Source organism: Hoplias malabaricus, chromosome 9, assembly GCF_029633855.1.
Source record: "Hoplias malabaricus isolate fHopMal1 chromosome 9, fHopMal1.hap1, whole genome shotgun sequence".
Lineage (NCBI taxonomy): Eukaryota > Metazoa > Chordata > Actinopteri > Characiformes > Erythrinidae > Hoplias > Hoplias malabaricus.
The window spans coordinates 11,690,547-11,712,838 of NC_089808.1; the positions used below are offsets into that span (position 1 = coordinate 11,690,547).

At 38.0% G+C, this 22,292-nt stretch overlaps 1 protein-coding gene across 1 annotated transcript in view; it reads left to right on the forward strand.

Annotated features, from left to right (window-relative positions):
• The window catches only part of sorcs2 (sortilin-related VPS10 domain containing receptor 2), a 337,409-nt gene that overhangs the window by 282,432 nt on the left and 32,685 nt on the right, over positions 1–22,292 (forward strand). Inside the window, exons 8-14 of the mRNA XM_066680930.1 lie at positions 1,055–1,144; positions 9,799–9,978; positions 13,864–14,010; positions 15,730–15,832; positions 16,815–16,891; positions 17,473–17,564; positions 21,789–21,896. Of these exons, the coding sequence (XP_066537027.1) occupies positions 1,055–1,144; positions 9,799–9,978; positions 13,864–14,010; positions 15,730–15,832; positions 16,815–16,891; positions 17,473–17,564; positions 21,789–21,896 (797 nt within the window). The remainder of the gene's footprint in view (positions 1–1,054; positions 1,145–9,798; positions 9,979–13,863; positions 14,011–15,729; positions 15,833–16,814; positions 16,892–17,472; positions 17,565–21,788; positions 21,897–22,292) is intronic.

Sequence of the window (22,292 nt, forward strand, 5' to 3'; positions counted from 1 at the left end):
GCGTATGGACAATTAAGCTTCAGCATACCATTCTATATTAAAAGACGCAGAGCTTCTGAATGTAAACAAACCAGAGAGAACTGCAGTTCCCCACGATTGTAGACTTTCCCTTTAAATGAATGATAAAGCTGGGTAGGGAACTTTCCAGACCTCATAAATGATTTGTGACACACATGTAACCATGAGCTCTTAAGGGTTAAAAGAGAATTCCACCAATATTAGAGTGGTTAGGAGTGGATGTGATTGTAAGCCACTGTACATTTTTAATGCGGAACTTTTTCACAGCTATCATAAAACAAGGTCTCAGACATCATGCTGTGCACTCATAACCATTTCATAATGACTTTCTGTGATTTTTAGAGACATTAACATTTATGGATGTCTGGTTCACCTCACCATCACTATTAAGAATTCTGACACATTTCGTCTGTGCACAAGAGCATTTAATGATGTCTACATAACGCATTCTTAATATCTTACATAAACACTTCATAACGTTCATGAATGTTTCAATCAATATTATTAAAAAGATACATGGTTTACATGAAAGGAATATGGCCTACTATCATTTTATTAACGATGAAATTTATGAACAGTGAAAAAAACGACTTTTTTTAAGTGGAACTCTTTAATTTCAGGCTAAATATAAATAAACATCAGCCTAAATAAAAATGATCTGGCTTTAGCCCTTTGAAGTGAAAGTGCTTTGATACTTTGTGCCAAGGCTTTCAACTTATTTTTAGGTATTTTTTTTTATAAAAAAGAAAATGTCTCAATTAAATGACATAGTAATCTATATTAATATAATATTATGATCATGATTAAGTTGATTAAGTCAAAGTGTTTTTTTTAAGATATGAAAAATGCATTCTGTGGGCACACATGAAGTGTTTCCAATATTTCACCACAAACAAGTCTGAATGACATGTATATTGGCACCATTTAAGTATGTAGAAGGTTGGAGAAAAAATATTGCCATAACTCCAATCTTTTTGATTTCTTAAACATCTCTCTCTCTCTCTCTCTCTCTCTCTCTCTCTCTCTCTCTCTCCAGGTTACGACGGGTAATCGTACGAAACACTACGTCTCCTATCGGAGAAACGACTTTGTTCAGATGCGATTCCCCAAATACGCTCTGCCCAAGGTACAGTAACACACTATTTAACTATGTATGTAGCACAAATGATAAAAATGAGTTTTTAATTATTCATATAACACCAGTTAATAGAATTGTTAACTGGTATTCCTAAATTAATTAAGTTAGTAATATATTATTTATTTTCAGGGAGTATTTCACCCAGCCTAATGCTCCAAACTCTTGCACAAATACACACACACACACACACACACACACACACACACACACACAGAGAGAGAGAGAGAGAGATACTATTTGAAATGTTAACAGTGTTTATGTGGTGCATCAAAGGCTTTTAATTTAAAACATATTCAGTCTTTCTTGATTTGGGCTCTACTAATGCATTACATAAGTGTCTGTGTTCTTCATTAAGATACGTTTGAATAATTTGATGAATTTTAAGGATGTGTGCAACCTGATGTGTGTGTGTGTGCGTGCGCACACTCACTTGATAGTTCTTAAGCAGCAGCGGTGTGTAATTGAATATCATTGATTATAGTGAAGGTCACAGGAGAGAAACTCATATATATTGCATTGGGATGTTCAGGTATTCTGTATGTATGAGAGGAGCTTTCCAGTGGAGGGCTACACACACACACACACACATTTATAATATATATATATATATATAATTTTTTTTTTTTCTTCAAAATTTGACCACAATTATATATGAATATATGAATTTATATTAAACTCTTATGGCTGAGCAACTTGACTATCCTTGATTAACCTTGAATTTATAAAATATTAACAGATTTAGAATTTGGTACTTGAAGAAAAGGTTTACGACATATTAACAACTGTGTGCTGAGTTGAATAGAAATCTTCCAAACATAACATTTTACAATTCATGTGTTATACAGATGTAAGATTTGCAAATAAAACTTTTCATATATGGATTTGTATTGAAAAGAAAATCATTATCTACAAGAAAACCTTATTGGGAATAACTTTTCAAAATTTGTATTTATTTTTATGGTGTTTTTATATTTTTTTTTCTTTCTCTTTTTTTCATCCTAAGATTTCTGGCACTTTTGCCTTCCATCTTAAAGAAGTGCTGCTGTTATATTCTGTACAGCTTCTAGAAAGCTGCTACCCCATTGATTAGGGAATGTTATATAGAGAGAATAGAGAGCTGCCTGGCAAGTGTCCTGAATCACTGGAATGGTTTGTGGTCTGTTTCTTTTTGAACTTGACTTGATATTTCCAGTGTACGCTGATGGTTTTATGATGTGATGCCGCACTTGCTGTTAGGGCGAGGTGTTATAAAGGAAAAATAGAAACATTCTACAGGAGTCCTAAAGTGAATAAAAGTGAGTAAGGGGGTCAGTATGAGGTGAGTTTTTAAATTTTCTTGACTTTCTCTACTTTATTTACTTTGATGCTTTTACCAAACTTTACAAGTCAGCAGATTTCAGGTGAAGTGTTGCTATGAAGACAGGAGTGAAATAGTGATATTTTTACTCCTCTCTTTGCCTTTGCTGCCCATTCACTTGTCACTTGGCTGAGCAGATGGGTCAAATTTTAGTCTCCTCACTTAGAGAGAGAGAGGGAGAGAGGGAGAGAGACAGAGACAGAATGTTATTGAGCCTGTATTTTCCAGTATGAATAATTGAAAGTGTAGTGAAAAATTCAGGCCTGGTTGCAGAGAGTCATCACTCTCTATCCGCGTCTCTCTATCCCACCTCTCCTCTGTGGCCTGGTTTAAGGTTATGGATTAAACAACAACACCAAAGCGACTATTTGTTTGTTGCTTTTACTGAAACCATTTAAGTGTTCCCCATTTTTTTCTACACACTCCCTTTTGCCCTATGTCTTTTATTTCTCTCTCTCTCTCTCTCTCTCTCTCTCTCTCTCTCTCTCTCTCTTTCTCATATGCACAGACAAACATTTTCATATCCATATAACATATATAACCATGTTCTTACCCCTATTCACGATTATGCTTAAACTAGTTACCATATTTATACTCATGCACATTACTACTACTACTACAACATCTACAACATCTAATTATTATTATTATTATTATTCATTCATTGTCTGTAAGCGCTTATCCAGTTCAGGGTCATGGTGGGGCCTATCCATATGTATCCTTCATTTATAGATTTATAGATATACTTATTTTCATGTTTATATTCATGCTTATACACATGTTCATATTTGTGATACACTCAAACCCATGTTCTACACATGTTCATACTCATAAGCAGTAAGTTTAAAATTAAATTTTTAAGAGTTTGTGATAGTTGAGGCTTTAAATCATAGAAAGTGTTCTGGCTCTCAGTATGTTTGCGCTGTACACGAGGCTTCCTGACTAAACATAATTACCGTGTTCGTTTTTAGAGCTAATAATTACACTGGCATGTGTGTGCTCTAGTATTAGAATTACACTGTTCCTATGGTGATGTGATCTTGTATCCACACATTGTTCATTTAGTCTGAAGATTGCTTGCTGTGTTTGAGTCTTTCAGAGAGGTTGTTTGCTTTTAGCATTCGTGGAGGTTTAGCTGAGGATTTCTATTTATTTACACTTTCACCACTGTAATATTCTCCACTTTCATTTTGTGGAGTTTCTTGTCCAGTCAGAAAATCATGTGCAAAAGTGTGGGTACCCCTAATCTAATCCTATGCTTTGTTGATTTTCAAAGTGAAAAAATTATGCATGCTTTACAGACCACATATTTTAATGCACAGTTACTCTTTCTTCACAGAATTGAACCCAACAGTAAAAAGTCATTGCCCGTTTTATATTACATAATTCACATTGAAGTGAGCAGGGAAATGTCTGAAGTGACTCAAATCAGCCAGAAAGCAAGCCATAGAAGGGTTTCTGGGGGATGTCGAGCATCAGTTGTTTGGTTTTTCATTGGATGGGCAGATACCTTCAGGTAGGCAGATGACAGCCAACACACCCATAGGCACAAAAACACATGTTTGTTGTGACTGTGGGAAGAAACAGGAGCGCACGGAGGAAACCCATGCAGACATGGGGAGAACACACCAGACTCACTAGCCTGTTTGCTAGGCTTTTTTTTCTCTCTCTCTCTCTCTATCTGCTCATGGCAGAACAAAAACATCTGGAGTTTTTTAGACAACACAGAGAACCTGAAACATTGAAAAGTACAAACCAAGATGAGGATATTGCTCTATTCCTGCTCCATAGGTGAGTAATATTGACTTCGTTTTGCTGTTTCAGATTACTTAAGGTGCTTAAGTCTTAAGTCTTAAGTCTGAATTACAGAAAGTGTTACAAAACTAAACAACTCGAATTACAAATACATTTATGTGATAATTCAAACAGTGAATTAAAAATCCCAAACACAAGTCACATAAAAACATTGTTTTTCCCTCTAACATACCTTTCCACCTTAAAAGGGCTTCTGAATGTAAATAAACCAGAGAGAGCAGTGTTTCCCGCAATGGTAGATGTCACTTTTAATCAGTAGAATATTTAATCAGTAGAATCTAGAAAGTGTCTTTCTAGAGCAATAAAATGTGTAGTTTCATCCTGCTCCCTGTGATATATGAAATGACTGGAATATCAGCATGAGCATGTGTGGGATGTTTTACCTCTTTTGTGGTATGCTTAAGAAATACATCCTTAGTGACTATATTTAAATTGTTCTCTGATATTTACATAATTTACATTTAAGGCATGTAATTGACATTCTTGTTCAGAGCATCTTACAAACAGTTGTCTGCTCTGAGAATGTATTCCAAAATGAACAAATAACTTAGATTTCAAAATACCCTATAGGTAGATAACAACCAGAAATAGGAGCTGATACCTAGAGAGAAACAAAGCGAAAATAGAACGTTGCATAAGAGTAATACAAGACAAGAATCAAGGCCGACACCAGGGCTGAAATACAGAACAGAAAAAAGGTGTATGTGCAATATGAGATGCTTCAGTAAGTGCAAGATTAATTTTCATTAAAATGATTTGCCAAGAGATGAGGCTTCTTTTGAAGAGTCAGTCTGCATTTAAAGATAGTGAGGACTTTGCTGTTTAGAGAAATCTCTCATGCTCTTAGGGAGTTGTCACTGTGAGTCTCGTTTCTTCTCAGTGTCTCTTCCTCATGTTCTTAACGGTCTAAAATTTGTGGGGAACTGCAGTCCTCTGGTTTGTTTACATTCAGAAGCTCTGCGTCTTTTAAGGTGGTACAGTATGTTTGAGGAGAAAAATTATTGTTTGTTCATGGCAGAAGTTTAACTTGTCTGTAAGTTTTTATTCACTGTTTGAATAATCACATGGTGACACGGAGGCACATCAGTTCCAGAGTCCTGGGGATGTGTGTTCAAGACATGCTCCGGGTGACTGTCTGTGAAGTGTTCTCCTCTTGTCCATGTGGGTTTCCTCCAGGTGCTCCGGTTTTCTCCCACGGTCCAAAAACAAATGTTGGTAGGTGGACTGGTTACTCAAACGTATCACTAGGTGTGAATGTGTCAGTGTGTGTCACCCTTCGAAGGACTTGCGCCCCCTCCATGGTGTGTTCCTGTCTTGCACCCAGTGATTCCCGGTAGGCTTCAGACCCACCACAACCCTATATGGGATAAGCAGTTACAGACAGTGACTGAATGAATGAATTACCACAGATTCTCATTTGTAACTCGAGTTGTTTAGTTTTGTATCACTTTCAGTCTGTGTTTACTTCCATGCAGTTAGTGCTCCTAGATAATCTGAAATATAAATAAGTCATGGAGCAGGAATAAAATAATAACCTCTTCTCTTTTCATGATTTTTAATGTTTGGAGGGCTCTTTCCTGTTTCTCTGCCATGAGCATGAGCCATGAGAGAGAGAGGAACCTAGGAATTGCCTTTAAGGAGTCTTGATTCTTTTCATTCGATTTTCCTCATGCTCTTACAGAGTTGTCATACTCTTCGGATGTCATCACTATGATTCTTGGTTCCTCTCAAGGGCCCTTCTTCACGCTCTTAGATGGTTCTCGTTGTTAGTCCTGGATTCACTGACTGGTTTGTCCTCATTTTGAGAGTTTTTCCCTGACCATGCTTCCCTCAGTGATGCAAATGTCTTAATTTAAACTGCTTTGGGACAATGACTGTGCTGTGAGAGACATCACAGAGACAGACAATGCTAGCTCCTGTAGGGATGCTGGGAGCTCCTCTGAATAACTGTTTGCCATGGGTGTTAACATGTTCCAGGCCTAAATTAACCCTGACCCACTTTTACTTTCATCCAGAATGAGAACATGGTTGTAAACCCACAAACAAAGCCAGACTGATGTCATCGTCAAGGGATAATGCTGACGTGGTGCCTATATCATGGGATCCTGTTAAGATGATGCAGAGATGATCATTTTATCAGGGAATGATGTCATTATCCGAAGATGTAATTATAGAGGGCTTTGAACAGAGGTTGTATTCAGAAATCTTGTTGTTCTACTTTTGGGTGCTCTCAGGAGGGTTCGTCACAGCGGATCCACAGCTCTACATAGTCAAAGAAGGCACAGGTTTTTACAGAGGATGTCGTTCACTCTAGGAGTTCTCTGACCAGCACAACTCCAGCAGCTGAGACCCTCAACTTTTACCATTTGTTCTTTGTGGCTACATGCTCTTAGTTGACCATAAAGGTTTGTGTTATACCCGTTTAGTGTTCAACCCAAACTTAAAGAACCACTACATAACATATTTACCTTAAAATAACAGCTTAACAAACATTGTGTTGCGTCACTGACCTGTAATAGGGAGAACCAGGACTGTCATTATTATTCCAGGCTCAGCACTGCAGAAAATGCACTATGTAGGTTTTGGAGAAGGGTAGGAAACCAAAATCCTCCTCATTAATTTTAGTATAGTGCTGTAAAATTAATAACACTATGGGGAGCCCTGGGAGAGAGGTGAAAAAAAACTGTGAAAATATGATCTAATCAGATGTAGACTGGCCATCTGGATGCTGTGGAAAAGTTCAGTATAGCCATCAGCCTGGTTCCATGATTCATCAGACTTAAAGCAGCACCATGTAACCTCTCTTATGGTAATTGAAATTAAACCTGCACCCACACTGGCCCTTTGAGGATAAGTTTAGACACCTCTTCATTAAAGCAAAACCTTGCAAATACATTCAAAATTTAGGCTGTTGTGTTGATGATGGTATTATGTATAATGTTACAATGTATATTATCAGAGTCAACCTAAATAAATATATTAAAAAAAACAATTAATGAATAACTCAACATTTGACACATAGTATTAACGTAAATCAGAAAATATGCCTTATTTTTTAATGGTACTTCTTCATATATTATATTTATATTATATGAAGTGCTGTTATTCAATTATTCATGTAAAGCCTGTGTCTAAAAACATCTAGGGGTTGTATTTGTAATTGGATTGTTTCTGAGGTTTCAAGTATTTTTGACACAGTTTTGTATTAAACAACTATACTTTGATAAAAACAGTGGCCACTTGAATATTTTAACTCATTAGGAAGCAAGTCAAATGAGTGTGCAATCATTTTGGCATGAGTTAGCACTATGCTAATATGTGGGTTACCCTAAGCTTTCGTTGCTTGTTAGCTACTTTAGCCTTGTAGCTTCAGTGCAGATTTCAACTTTGAACTGAACATCATAGGGGTTGAATACCAACTTTATTGTGGGCCTGACAGCACAGAAAAGAAATGGCAAAAACAATTATACAGCTTTTGGAAATATATAAGTCTATAAATGTGTAATTTCACCACAGGAATTGCAACTTACATGTGCGGTAGTTTGACTGGTTGCTCAAACACTTTGACCTCAGAGAACCAACTCTATTCTGAAATCATAGTTAGGTATAATAATGGCCAAGCAAACAACATATTTTTGTCAGTATTTATAATACCTGTATTAGTAATACAGGTGCAGATATCTATATTTCAATTTATTATATCAATAGAATATATAGGTAGTGCTGTTGATGGATTAAAAAAATGATTACATAATATTCTGAAATTAATCACAGTTAATCACATTGTCCCTTGTTAAGTCTAAAGCTTTTAATAATCGATATTTTAATGTAAAATGTCTGTGAGGAGTTTGGTGTGTTCTCCCCGTGTCTGTGTATGTTTCCTCCGGGTGCTCTGGTTTCCTCCCACAGTAAAAAACACAGGTTGGTAGGTCCATATGTATGAATATGTGAGTTAGGGTGCGTGTCGCCTTGTGAAGGACCAGTGCTCCCTCCGAGGTGTATTCCCACCTTGCGCCCCGTGATTCCCGGATAAGCGGTTACAGACAATGAATGAATGAATGAATATATAATCACAATTATGAAATTAAAATACTTTCTTGTATTTCTGGGATGGAGATATGTGATATGCATGACAAAGTTATTTAAGGGGAGGAGGAAGGGTCAGGGAGGGTTTGTTTTATTATGAATTCATATTTCAGCATAAGTAAAAATTAATCTATATTCTCAACTCAACAGTAGCAATGCTGTGTTTATATCACTAGATAAAACTGCTAATACGACACTAGACTATATAAAACATGAATTATGAGAAGACGTTTTGGGATTATGATTAATTAAAAAATTAATTAAAAAATCCACATTAAATTCCTGCATGCATTACCATGTTAATTTTTACAGCATTACATAGTAATCTTTTTATTACTCACTTAAAATTGTTTATGGCAAATCTAAGAACAACACTTCCACACACCAGACATGTCTAAGTGAACACATATTTGGGCATTCTTCTGCTTTGAAGAAGTAATCAGTCGTTTTATCCAAAAGTTCTTCTTAATGTTATGAAGCAGCTGTTATACTGACTTCTATGGGCCTGGATTATCAAAGATTCTTCTATGAAACATATTTTAAACATGGCCACTGGCATATAGGGTACACACTCTATGGAGCATAAACTGAGAAATCAAAGCAGTTTAATTCTATAATTCATGAAATGCGCTATTAATAGAAGAAAATTTTAAATGATCACTTTCCTAAGTATGGTTTGCTATATGTTGGTGACTAATAATTATTTACTAAATTACTTACTTCTGCTTTAAGTATCAAGGTGTGTCCTGGGCTGAGATGGAGTTTACCAGTTCTTAGACAAATTACTTTGGCTGGGGCTGGTTTGTTGATGGACACGTAAGCTGATTTTAAATGTAAATTTTTCGCAGTGTTGCTTTATTATTCTGATTGGTGAGGGCTGGGTCCTCCAGAATGACATGGGTCAGCTTATGCAACAAAGGAAAGCCTTCATTGAGCTTTCATGTCTCTGAATATAGTTTCGTATGGATGAGATTAGAGTGACTTTAAACGTTTGCTGACACAAGCCTTTCTGTCCATGCATGCACACCCTTAAATCAACTATTCATTTATTTTAAAGCACGCAAAGGCTGCCAAGGGTGCACTGGCACAACATCATAACTTTTATGGCTTTGTACTTCACTATGTTTGTTTGTTTGGGACAACTCCTTTTCTAAAACTGGGGGAGTGACAGTACTGTTCATATCTTTGTGCTGTAAGTGTATTTATCATGTCCATGAGTGTAAGTTAGAGCATGAAATATACCACAAATATTCATTTTAAGATGCAGATGTGGCATTTTCACATTTGTCTGCTGGCCTTTATTTCTCAAAGGGATATTAATAGCTGTTTTAAGATGTTTTATTGTTGTAATATTTTCCATTCTTCTCTCTCTCTGTTTCTGCAGGATGTGCAGATCGTCAGTACGGATGAAAACCAGGTGCTGCTGGCACTGCAGGAGTGGTACCAGACAGACACTTATAATCTGTACGAGTCAGACCCACAAGGCGTTTATTACTCCATCGTTCTGGAAAACGTCCGGAGCACCAAGCAGCCTGAGGAGAATGTTCTCATCGACGTGCTGGAGGTCAAGATTCTTGATTTAGAACATACAGCTAAGCAAAAATCTAATGTACAAACACTTTCAAAAAAACAGTTGCACACAGAAGGAAGGGTTGGAATGTAATAATATACGGAAGCAAGAGGCACTAGGTTGATTACAGATGGCATCACATAAATGCGTGAACTGCAGATGACAGCGGGAAGTGTTTTTCTACACAGAGAGCTCTATAAGACGCTCTAATAAAGCCTGTGGTTTGAGTTGTTTGCAGTCACAGACAAAATCAGTTGAGTAGATAAATCACAAAATGCTTGAAGTTCTAAATGTTGGTCATGAGAGAGAACCACAGCTTGTGAGCTGTAGTGTGGTCAAGTTGAGACTGAAGCCCTGTATATCCCCATCCAGAAGGAACACAAAAATGGTTGCATTTTCATGCCAGTCCAACAGGTCATAGGAGAGCCATCTAAACACCATAAAGCATGAGAGAATCACAGAGGTTTAAGCCCAAATCAATTCATACTCCCCATGTAGTATACTACGCAAGTCATGTTTGACATTAGCGTCTTCGAGCATTTCCGTTTTCACTGTCCACATTTTTAGTCCACATTGTTTTAGTGTCCTGTTTCTTGTGAATGTTGTTTTTTAAATGGAATATTTAAGGTGGAACTGGCATATAAAAAGTTGACTTCAGCCTCGTGCTGTTGTGAGAAGTGAGTGTTGTGTTTGTGTTGTGTCTGTGTTCTGGTGATAGATTAAAAACAACATTTACGAGAAACACATCTAAATTTGTCAACTTTTTATTTGCCAGTGTCCCTTTCCACCTTAAATGGTGCATCAGCCGCAAGTATGTACCTGCTGCATCATTTAAGTTTGGAATTTATTGTTTTGTCTTTATTGTGTGTTCATTGAGGAGTGAGTATTGTGTTTTGCTCAGTCGTTTGTATGCTGCGAGTGTCCACTGGTGATGGACTTAAAGCCTGACGTTACCTTAACTAAACAACGTTGACGTGGGGAGGCAGCAGTGAATATTCTGCTTTTGCTGTCACTGTGGCGGTACTCTCAAGGGTACATATTCAGTACCATTAATTAGGGAATATAATTGTACCTTAATAATTGTAGATTTTAAAATTTAGATGATTTCATATTCCCCATTTTATATCCAGGACTTAAACTGTTTTTTTTTTTTTGTTTGTTTGTTTTTTTGTTTTTTTAAGAAAGATCTATAATAAACGATTGCAATTATTCATCTCTCCTTCTGGAGAAGAGAATGTATTGTAGCTTTAAGGAACAAAAGTGGATTTTAACCACTGTTTGTTGAAAACAACCTATATGTTTGAAAATGATAACTGACACAATGTGCCAAACGTCTCAAATATGAGTTGTAGAGGTTAATCATGGTATCATGATAATCCATCCTATGCTGCCTCAGTATTCTCATGCAGTTCCTGCAGATTTTGTGGTAGGAGTGGAGTGAAAAACTGTTCATATTTGCAGTGACCACGGTGCCTCCACACATGGATTCGTTGGTTATCTTCACCGTGACAAAAGCAGGATTTGTCAGTGAAGATAATCCACTGTGATTTTGAGTGATTTCATGACAGTCTTGCTCGATGCCACCGCAATCTTTGGTGATGCTGATGTGGTGATAAGGGCAGTTGTCCTAGCAGGCTGCGTGCATGAAGCCCTGTGTAGTGCAGCAGTTTGCCAATGGTGCTGGCACTAACAGGATATCTCACTGCCCACAGTGGGCCATGTAGGTCTCCCAGGTCCTTCATGTTGCTGGTGAGTGCCTTCTTCTGTCCACTGCCTCCAACAGCATGCTGTGGTAATCTCTGCATGCCTGTTATAGTGCGCAGTATGTCAATAAGGCATCCTGCTTCCCAGAGCCCTAAACTGCAAACCTTCTCAAATGGCTCGAATTGCTTTCAAACTCTTCTCTGAGGCATAATTCACTTGCAAAGGTGCTACCAAAACAACAGCATGAGTCAGAATGGAAACATGCGAAACAGGACAACCTTATGTAGTCAGTCAGGTACAGTGATAAAACCCATCCTTGCTTACATCACATGAGCCCAAAGCGTGAAACTTGAATCATTCTTACGATGTCAAATCTACCCACAAAGTTTTTTTCCTGTCCAGTTGATTCCTTGTGGATTAGGAACACCGACCATGTATCTACACTGAATGTCCATTTTATCAGCTCCACTGACCACACAGGAGCACTTTGTAGTTCTACAGTTACAGACTGTAGTCCACCTGTTTCTCTACTTGCTTTTTGCTCTTCAATGGTCAGGACCACAACAGGACCACCAAAGAGCAGGTATGATTTGGCTGGTGGATCATTCTCAGTGACAGCTGCAGTGACAGTGATGTTGTGTTAGGATGTGCAGAGCTGGTACAAGTGGATCAGACAGCAGGGCTGCCCGAATTTATAAGCCCTTAATGTCACTGCTGGACTGAGAATAGTCCACCAACTAAAATATTCAGCCAACAGTGTCTTGTGTCCACTGATGTAGGACTAGAGGACGACCAACACAAAGTGTGCTGCAACAAATGAGATACTGTCTCTGACTTTACATCTACAACGCGGACCAACAAGGTAGGTGTGTCTAGCAGAGTAAACAGTGAGAGGACCCAAAGTTTAAACACACCAGTAGCACCGCTGTGTCTGATCCACCCATACAAGCTCAGCACACACTAACACACTACCTCCACGTGTGTCCCTCCGCAGAGCTGAGAATGATCCACCACTCAAATTGTACTTGCTCTGAGGTTGTCCTGAAGGGGTCCTGGTCATTGAAGAAGAAGGTGAAAGGGGAATGAGAAAGTATGCAGAGAAACATGTGGACTACAGTCTGATTTTGTAGAACTACAAAGTGCTCCTGTAGGGTCAGTGGAGATGATAAAATGGACAGTGGGTGTAGATACAAGATAGGTGTTCCAAATCCAGTGATCCCTCGGTGTAGAACTGCGGCTAATCAGAGCAATAGAAGAAAATGCTAATAACAACAAAGGTAGAGTCAAACAGATTAGGCCATTATGACATATCAGTTGTATAATACATCTATATTATGTGTATAGGAGCTCAGATTTGTCAGTGAGTTGTGTTTGTGTGGTTCAGTGTATTTCTTGTGCTCATGCTTTTGAAAAAAATTTTCTCAGGTGCTTTATTGCATTTAGCAGTGATCTGGTTCTCCAAGAGGATCAGAAATGAGCAGAAGTGTGTGTTGGTGTAGAAAGTGTGTTCTGGTTGCTATGTTGAGAATCATAAGCCTCCAGCATTGAGTGGGTTTGTACCGACACGCCGACCTTATGTGACTTACTGCTTTGTCCTTGGGGTTAGAGGAAGACAGTGCATGACTGTAGAGATGTATGGTGAATATCTCAATTCTGTTTTATGGAGGGAGATCTTCAGCAATTTGGTCAAATATTATATGTCCAAATGTTTGTAGACACCCCTTATGTTTAATGACCTCAGCTACTTTAAGATGCACCTCTTGTGATGGTGCACCTTATAAAAAAAGTTTGCATCTAGCTGTGAAAAAAAGAAATAGAATGGCATGCGTAGGTTAGAGAGGTTTAAAGCTCACCTGCACTGACAATGGAATCTGAGATCCAGAAATAATCATTCAGCGTCAGCTGACCTCAGTGACACTCTCATGGCTGAATTCCATCTGTTTCTCATAGCAATTTTCCATCATCTATTGTAAAATCTTCCTCAAACAGTAGTTCCTACTGCAGAAAAGAGAGAGCATTGACTTATTATTACCCATCGTTTCACTAAATAAAATATAGTGTATAGTCCCAGCATTAGCCGTATCCTCTAAGGGCCACATTTTGAACTGTGCAGTGCTCTATCTTTTTAAGTTTGGAGTTAGCTTTACACTCTACTCTCTGTTTTGCCTTTAATAGGTGCGCGGGATCAAAGGCGTGTTCCTGGCCAATCAAAAAGTGGACAGCAAAGTGACAACACTCATCACCTACAATAAGGGGAGGGATTGGGAACCCCTGGCTCCTCCCACTACAGACATGAATGGCAAACCTATCAGCTGCAAACAGGTAGAAATCTCCTTTTACTCCAGCTTCCTAATTTAGCCTTTTCTATGTAATTACTTTAGATATTACATTTTGTCAATTAATTTATGCTTTATATAGTCACATGCAAATGTCAGAATGAACAATTCCATAAAGAGTTGGATTTGTTTGAACACACTGTGATGTTTGAACCCACACAGGATATATATATATGCAATTATTGATGCTGTATTGCAAATCCACCATCCATAACACTGAAATAAAAAAAACGGATAAACCTCAGTCTCTGTAGGGCAATGCCAAAAACCACTGCTGAAAATGCATGACCTTCGAGCCCTCAGACTGCTTTGCATGAGAATTTGTCATGTTACTTGGGTAAATAAAGCCACATGGTCTCGAGACTACTTTGGAAAACCAATGTCACTGTATATAGTTGGCTGAAAATTATTTTCCTTATTGTCATATCAAGAGAAATGAATACACAATTTCTTTTGATGAGCAAAGGAATGCTGGACTTACATGTGAATCACACAAACACCAACCCCCTCCCCTTCCCCGATAGTGTATAATGAAGTTGTTTTATATACACCAATCTGTAACATTTGTGCATTAGTCGTGTATTCTCCAGGCTGTGTGTGGGTGTCCTGTCTCTCCACACTAACAAACATACGCACACACATACAAACTCAGTGATCCCTTACAGTCTGGAGTTTGGCTCATCAGATGTTGCAAGGCGTCACAGGTAGTGAAAAGATAGCAGGTGCTGACCACCGTTATCTTGTTTGGCAGACAAGTGAGAGGAAGGCAGGCTCGGGTCTCTGGTTTTCATGAATCTTGTGGGATTAACATGCATATGTCAGTTTTGTGCCAAAACACAACTCTCACACTGCATTCAAAATCAAGCAAGGAAAGTAATCGATGCTTTGATGTGTTGTGATTCTGTCGAGTAAGATTATGAATCAAATCTCAAGCATCTAAAAAAGTTTATTTAGGTTTCGTTTCCCTTCCTGTAAAATTCACAAGCAGGCAGAGACAGTTAAACAGACCCTTGGTAATACTGTATATAACAACATATTTTTTAATATTTACAGCAAGGTGGATCTCGGTGGTTTAAACAAGCACATGTAGCACTCTAAAGTTTCTCCAGCAGGTGGCACTAAAGTCATATTTGTGTGCATCATTAAAAGAGAAGAAACAGCCATGAATGCACTTATTAACTTTTAAGTTTCACAACAAGGGGCGAAGTTCGTAAAAATTCACTGAGTGAAAGTTTCAGAGAGAACTTCAGCATCAGCATAGCTTGTGGCACAAACGGGTTAAAAGATGTAGGAGACGAAAGTGTATGTGTGTGTGTGTGTGTGTGCGTGCAGAGAGAGAGAGAGAGAGAGAGAGAGAGAGAGAGAGAGAAAGAGAGAGAGAGAAGAAGAAGAAGGGTCTGAGTGAGAGTTATTTATGATATTTAATACATATTTTAGCATAACTAGCTTCTGAACTCAACAGTAGCAACTGTGTTTACACGGCTACAGAAAATTAAAGACTAATATGTCACTAGAAAATAGTGCATTATGGGAGGAAGCTGTGGCCAAATTTGTAAAAAGATTAATTAGCGTTAAATAAACACATTCACGTACGTTAATTTTGACAGCATTCATTTTTACACATTTAGGTTGGTATTTTTATCCATTTATTACACTTGTAACAACATTAATACCTCTCTCTCTGTCATTCTTTCTCCCCTCATAGCCAGACTGTCACCTTCACCTTCACCTGAGATGGGCTGATAATCCATATGTATCTGGGACCGTTCACACTAAAGACTCCGCCCCTGGACTCATCATGGGCGCAGGTGATTTTCCCAGTGCATTTTTTTCTGGTTAAGTGTCTAAAGAACTGTGGTCTCTGGTCCATCTTGACCAAAAAATGGTCCAGGGTTTCATCTTGGGTGACTCTGTGCACACTGTGAGAAATTACGATGATAAAGCAGATCAATAATTAAAATGATACAATAGCAGCATTATAATCTTGAACATTATGTCAGACATTGACCACAGTGTTTGCCATGCTCACTTTAAATTCAGTATTTCCACAAATTCCACAAGCTGAAAATGAGACTAATAGTATTGTTAATAATTCTAAAACAAACAGTTCAAAATAAACCACACAATAAACAAATGACACAGAAGGAAATCTGAAAATGAAACCATAATGGAACCATACAAAGGCACACACAAACATTAGTGAGGCAAGGTCCTGCTGTTATAAGATTAATTCTGAATCCCACACACCACTCCATCTCATCCCCAAGGTATTGGGTGAAGATCCATCCCTCCAGGGAACACAGTTCTGCTGCTCCACAGCCCAGAGCTGGAAGGTTTTATATCTGCTAAGCACTATTAATATTCTTCATGCATATTTTTTTTATTATTTACTGTGATCACTCAGGTTCTCTGGAAGTTTTTAATCAGAGTCTTAAACAGCTAAGAGTGAGAGACTAAAAATCTCTCAGCAAAAGTGTTCTTCTGTGCAGTGTGGAATGAATCAGGGTGTGTGTTTTATTGCTATAGAGAGCTTTGGAAAGAGTTACAGCTGTAGAAAATATCATTGAGAGTGAATGAGAGGCAGTATGTTTGATAAAAGGGACTGTTCTCTTTCTCTCTCTGTCTCTCTCTCTGTCTGTCTCTTTGTCTCTCTCTCTCTGTCTGTCTGTCTCTCTCTCTGTCTCTCTCTCTCTCTCTCTTTCTCTCTCTGTCTCTCTCTCTGTCTGTCTCTCTCTCTCTCTCTCTCTCTCTCTGTCTCTCTCTCTCTCTCTCTCTCTCTCTCTCTCTCAGGTAATCTTGGCTCTCAGTTGGTGGAGTATAAGGAGGAGATGTACATTACCTCAGACTGTGGGAGGACGTGGAGACAGGTGAGACACTGAGACTCTGACTCATTACTGTCATTTCACACTAAGTACACCCCTCAACTCTCAGTGCACGTCCTCACGCTGGATTAAACCGGAAATGTCTGAAGCTCTGAGCTGTGTTTCTGATGATCTTCACAGAGGAGATTTACTCCGTACAGACAGACATAGACAGACAGACAGACAGACAGTCAGTAATACTGGACTGTAATAATTACAGAGGGAATAATCACAGAAGATTCAAATAAACCTCCCTCACACTCTCTCAAAAACTTTTCTTAAGCTTCTTCTGTTATTTCCTTTATATTTCTATATTTCTATTTATTTTCCTGTTCTAGAGGCATGTAAATGTGCAAATGGCCTTCACTGTTACTATGTACTTCTCTATTTACTGATCCCTGCTGTTTCACAGCAACCCCTCATTTTCTCACCCTCCCCAACTCTAAATTCCCCTTCCCTCACTCCCCCTCTCACCCCTCGCTCTCTCTATGCCCTGTTTGTCCTTGAAATTGATAGACGTCTGTGTAGTGTATATTTATATAAATATGTTATATAAATGTCACATAATGATTCTGATATGGTTTCAGGTGTTTGAAGAGGAGCACCATATTCTTTATCTGGACCATGGTGGAGTCATTGTAGCCATTAAAGACACGTCCATTCCCCTTAAGATCCTGAAGTAAGTTTTGTTTTTTCTGTATGTATACAAACCAGCTACAGTCATGTGCTGACTTTATATATATAAATACCTAAGTTTAAAATCAGGAGCCTCATATCCAATGCAAATTTTAACCTAAGACACTTAGGGACCATCCACACAGATATGGATGTTTTAAAAAAAACAGAAGTTTTTTCAGACTTTTGGTCTTCCGTCCACACGGAAATGGCTTCTTAGGTTTTAGAAAAGACACTTCAAGGTGCAGGTTTTTGAAAATGCTGTTGTCAGTGTTCTCTTGTGTACGGGGAAAACACAGCTTTTCAAAAACTTTGACGTCACACAGGGGAGCCTGTCTCAAATAGGCCAAATAGCTTCTCACTCCCTATATACTGAATTACGTAAGGTATTAAACTACTATTTATGCATGCAGATAGCACTAGATTTCAGATTCCCACATATGAATAAAGATTATGGTGTATTAGAAGTATATAATGCATGATTAAAATCTAGATTCAGTAATTTCATGCCTTTGTGTAGTGCGCTACATAGGGTGTATAGAATGATTTGGGATTAAACCTCTGTGTTTCTTTCATGGTTAATGGTGTCATGATGTCTCTCTTGAAGTGGTACTATGGCATGATAATACAACCGTTTTTTTTTATTATTATTATTCACCTGGACGGTGATATTTTCAAAAAACCAAGGGAGGAAAAATCTCAATATGTCTGGATCAAAGGAGATCTCTGATCCTTTAGAAAGAGCAAATATAAATGACTACATGTCTAAAAAGGGTTATAGAAAGATCTCCAAACTGGGAATCAATCATTGCACACTCTAGGTCATATAATCATAGAGAGAAAAAAAAAACACGCTATTGTTGTCATTGTTATAGCTTTTGTCCAATGAAATGTTTCCTCCACATTTACCCCACCAATGGCATTGATCACACACACACATGATTGCACTCCAGTTTTCAGGGAGCAGTTGGGGGTTAAATGCTTGGGAGGAGGAAAGAGCTCTTTATTTCACACCCACACAACCTATTTTCAAACAGCAGCCAACTTGCCCAGGCCAGGCCACCTCAAATTCACCCCAAATGTAGACAACAAGACACAAAATGAAGTATTAAAGAATGAAAAAATGTCATCACAGGGCCTAGAAGTAGCTCTTGCAGCTGCTGATGTCCAGGTTCAGGAGTCTACCATTAGAAAGTGTTTGGAAAAATTTGAGGGGAGGTGTGGCAGAAGAAAACCTTTGCCATTGGTAAGATACATCAGAGCAAGAGACCTGGATTGAGATATTTGGCCTCAGCAGTAGAAGGAATGTTTGACATAACCCAAGATAGCATTTGACCAGAAGAACCATGTATGTGGAAATTTATGATTTGATGCAGCTTTCCTGCATCAGAGCTTGTGCAATTCTTCACTACACAGGCCATATGTAAGAATAGTGAAAATCAAAAGAAAATGGACTTTGCAACATGAAAATGAACCTAAACATTCAGGTAAATCCACCAAGCAATGGCTAACAGATAAATCCGTGGGTCCCACACGGGTTGAACTTAGGGCTAACTGTGATAAGTTGGGCATGGGCTTTTGGGTGAGTTGGTACATAGACTTATAATGGGACTCAGGTGGGCTGGCCGTGTCTGATAAATATGAGCAGCCCAATAAATCTCATAATATAGGCACAAAGAGGTGTTTTTTTAACATACAGAAATTTTTGGTTTTCAATTTACAGTCCAGACAGGCCCTGTGTTTAACCCACCTTGGTAAATCACTGACCCTGGTGCGCATCCGTTTGTGGGCCAACATTTACCATGGATAAAACTTTATACTGCCCAGCTGGGCTAATCATTTTGGCCATAAATGACAGTGTTGGCTGTGATGGAGGTTTCTGGTGTGGCCAAGTCAAAGCACTAATATAAATTATATCAAGGAGGTGTGTGTGTGTGTGTTTGTGTGTGTCTTGGTTGGGGGTTGAACCATAGTTAAAGCAAGAAACCCCTCAAATATCTTACAGCTGGATGAATTTTACTTAGAAGTGTGGGCAAACATTTCTCACAGTTGATGTCAGAGACTGGTAGACAGTTACAAGAAGTGCCTACTTGAAGTATTTACTGGCAAAGAGAGCCAAACCAACTATTAGATACACAGAAGGAATTGGCATTTCTGTTCACTTTTGTTTGAACAAATTATTGCAAATCAGTTTTCCATTTTTTTTACAAGTAGTGTTTTAAATGAAATTATATCACTTTAATATATAAATACAGATTAAAAGCAATATAAAATAATGATTTTTTAGAAGAAGAAGGTGTCATTTTTTTAATATGCCTGGGAACCCATCTATGGCAATGAACATATATATATATATATATACGTGTGTGTGTGTGTGTGTGTGTGTTTTATTTGAAAATAAATATATTTAAAAATGATCAAAACCATGTTTCTCCAAACCAGTAAATTTGCAAGAAAAGTAGAAAAATGCCTGGAGATTTCAGTGTAAGTTAGAATATTTTGCCCTTTCCCTAAACCCGAGCCCCCAATTCACTCAAATTCTCTCCTCTGCTTTAACGGTTGTTTAGCCTGAGAGCGACGCTTTATACATATTTATTCAGCCTAAAAAAAATCCTAGCCCTTCCAGTAATCCCACCAGTCTCCAAGGGGCTTTACAGTACATTCACACACACACACACACACACACACACACACACACACACACACACACATACACACTGGTGTAAAGCCGTAAAGACTTGAGCACATGCAAAACCTCTAATGTCTGAAACACTGCCGCTGCTCATGTCCAAATATTTTAAATATTTGTTGCTGAGAGCGATGCAGAGTGGCTGAAAACTGGGGGGAAAAGGAACGCAAGAAGAGAAATTGTCAGCCAGAGAGGGAGAAAGTATAAATCACAGTTATTTTCACTGTTCTTGTCAGACATTTCCAAAAACCTCTAGACTCTAGACGTCAATAAATTCCAAATATTCGCCTCCTTGTCTGTATTAACATCTAAATGATGAAAGGCTGGATTGCTAAATGTGTTTGAGCCCTACACAGAGCTTCTAGGCTTCATTTATATCAGTAGGGATGTACTACATAAATGAATGAAGAGCAAGAAATGGAAGGTCAACATTTAGTTCATAATTTAGCTGTTATACAATATATGTTGTTTACTGCATTGATGTAGAGATAAGATAAAGTTCATCGTTTTAATTAAAAAAATACAACAATAAAAACTCTAACAGCCGTTGTATATAATTCCTCTGTAGTGTATTTTTTTAATCTAGAGACTATACTAATGCAGTTTGTTTATTAGGGAGCCAAATTATCTGGTTATCAATGGGTTATCATTAAGTTATAGTAAGGTTATTATTATATAAATACAGGCTAATTAGTTGGACTATTTCAATGGCCCATATCACTGTAAACACTGTGAATCTAATGGCATCCTTTCATTACCCAGTTCTAGGTAGGGCTGGGCAATTAATCAAATATTAATCAACATTCAGAACTTCTAATCAACATAATCTTGTCTATATTGATTATTTATATGCTGTTATGTCCCCACTGTGTGTTCATGTACTACCACGCTACCAAGCTATAGTCATGTGATTCTGCCCCTATCTGACACATGAAAAAAATTTGACACGCCAAAGCAGACCAAGCGACCCAAGCAGCTCGTATCAAAGGAAGTCAAATGTAAATGCTGAGAAAAAGCAGTATCAGTGACCAAAGCACAATCACACACCAAATATAAACAGTGCTCAGAAAACAAGCTCCCAGCAACATTAGAAAAAATACCCCATATTTAATCAGGGAGCATATTTACAGTACAAGCCTTTTCACTGAACTATGAAGATCAAAAATACAAAACAAAATAATCGTTCATTAAACGTAATCATGGTAAAATGTACAATTAATCATGATATTGATTTGCACCCAGCACCACCCAGTTAATATTTGTTTCATAAACAACCTATTTTAAGCTGTCAGAAGAATACAAAAAAAAAAAAAGCCTGGGTTTCCTAATTTTACAATTTGAAGGTGAACAGGGACTCCTGAGATCTAAAATAATGTGTAATTAAACTGAAAAAGTGATTAGTTTCATAATGTGTCCAGTTTAAGTGATTAATAAAATAACAAAATTGTGACGTTAAATAAGCGAGCAAATATGACAAAATTAAAATAATATTATCATCAAGATGATGACGATGAAGACAGTAATGAACTCTGTCCTCAGGTTCAGTGTGGATGAAGGTCATACATGGAGTGTCCACAACTTTACCAGCACGTCTGTGTTTGTGGACGGTTTGCTGAGTGAGCCTGGAGATGAGACTCTTGTTATGACGTAAGTATCTCCTATAAATTCTTTATAAAGCCCTTCATAAGGCATTTTTACATGACCCTAAATAAAATGACCTGAACTTTCCCTTTACATGACCTTCAGTAAAGCCAAATGATTGTCAATAACCCTCACCCTCAGTAATGCCACCTGACACTAACTGAAGTGAACCTCACTTTAACCTCACCTGTAGTAAAGTCACATGACCTTCAATAATACCACAAATAAAACCTCAACCTTCAATAATGCCACCTGTCCACCTCTGTCTGAGCTTATACAAAATAACTGATTCGTCTGGTAAGTATTATCCCATTCTTGCATCCCCTCTGTTAATTAACACAGCCACAAGGCTTTCAGTATAGCTACATGTCTGTCCCCTTCACTGTGATACTGACCCACAGC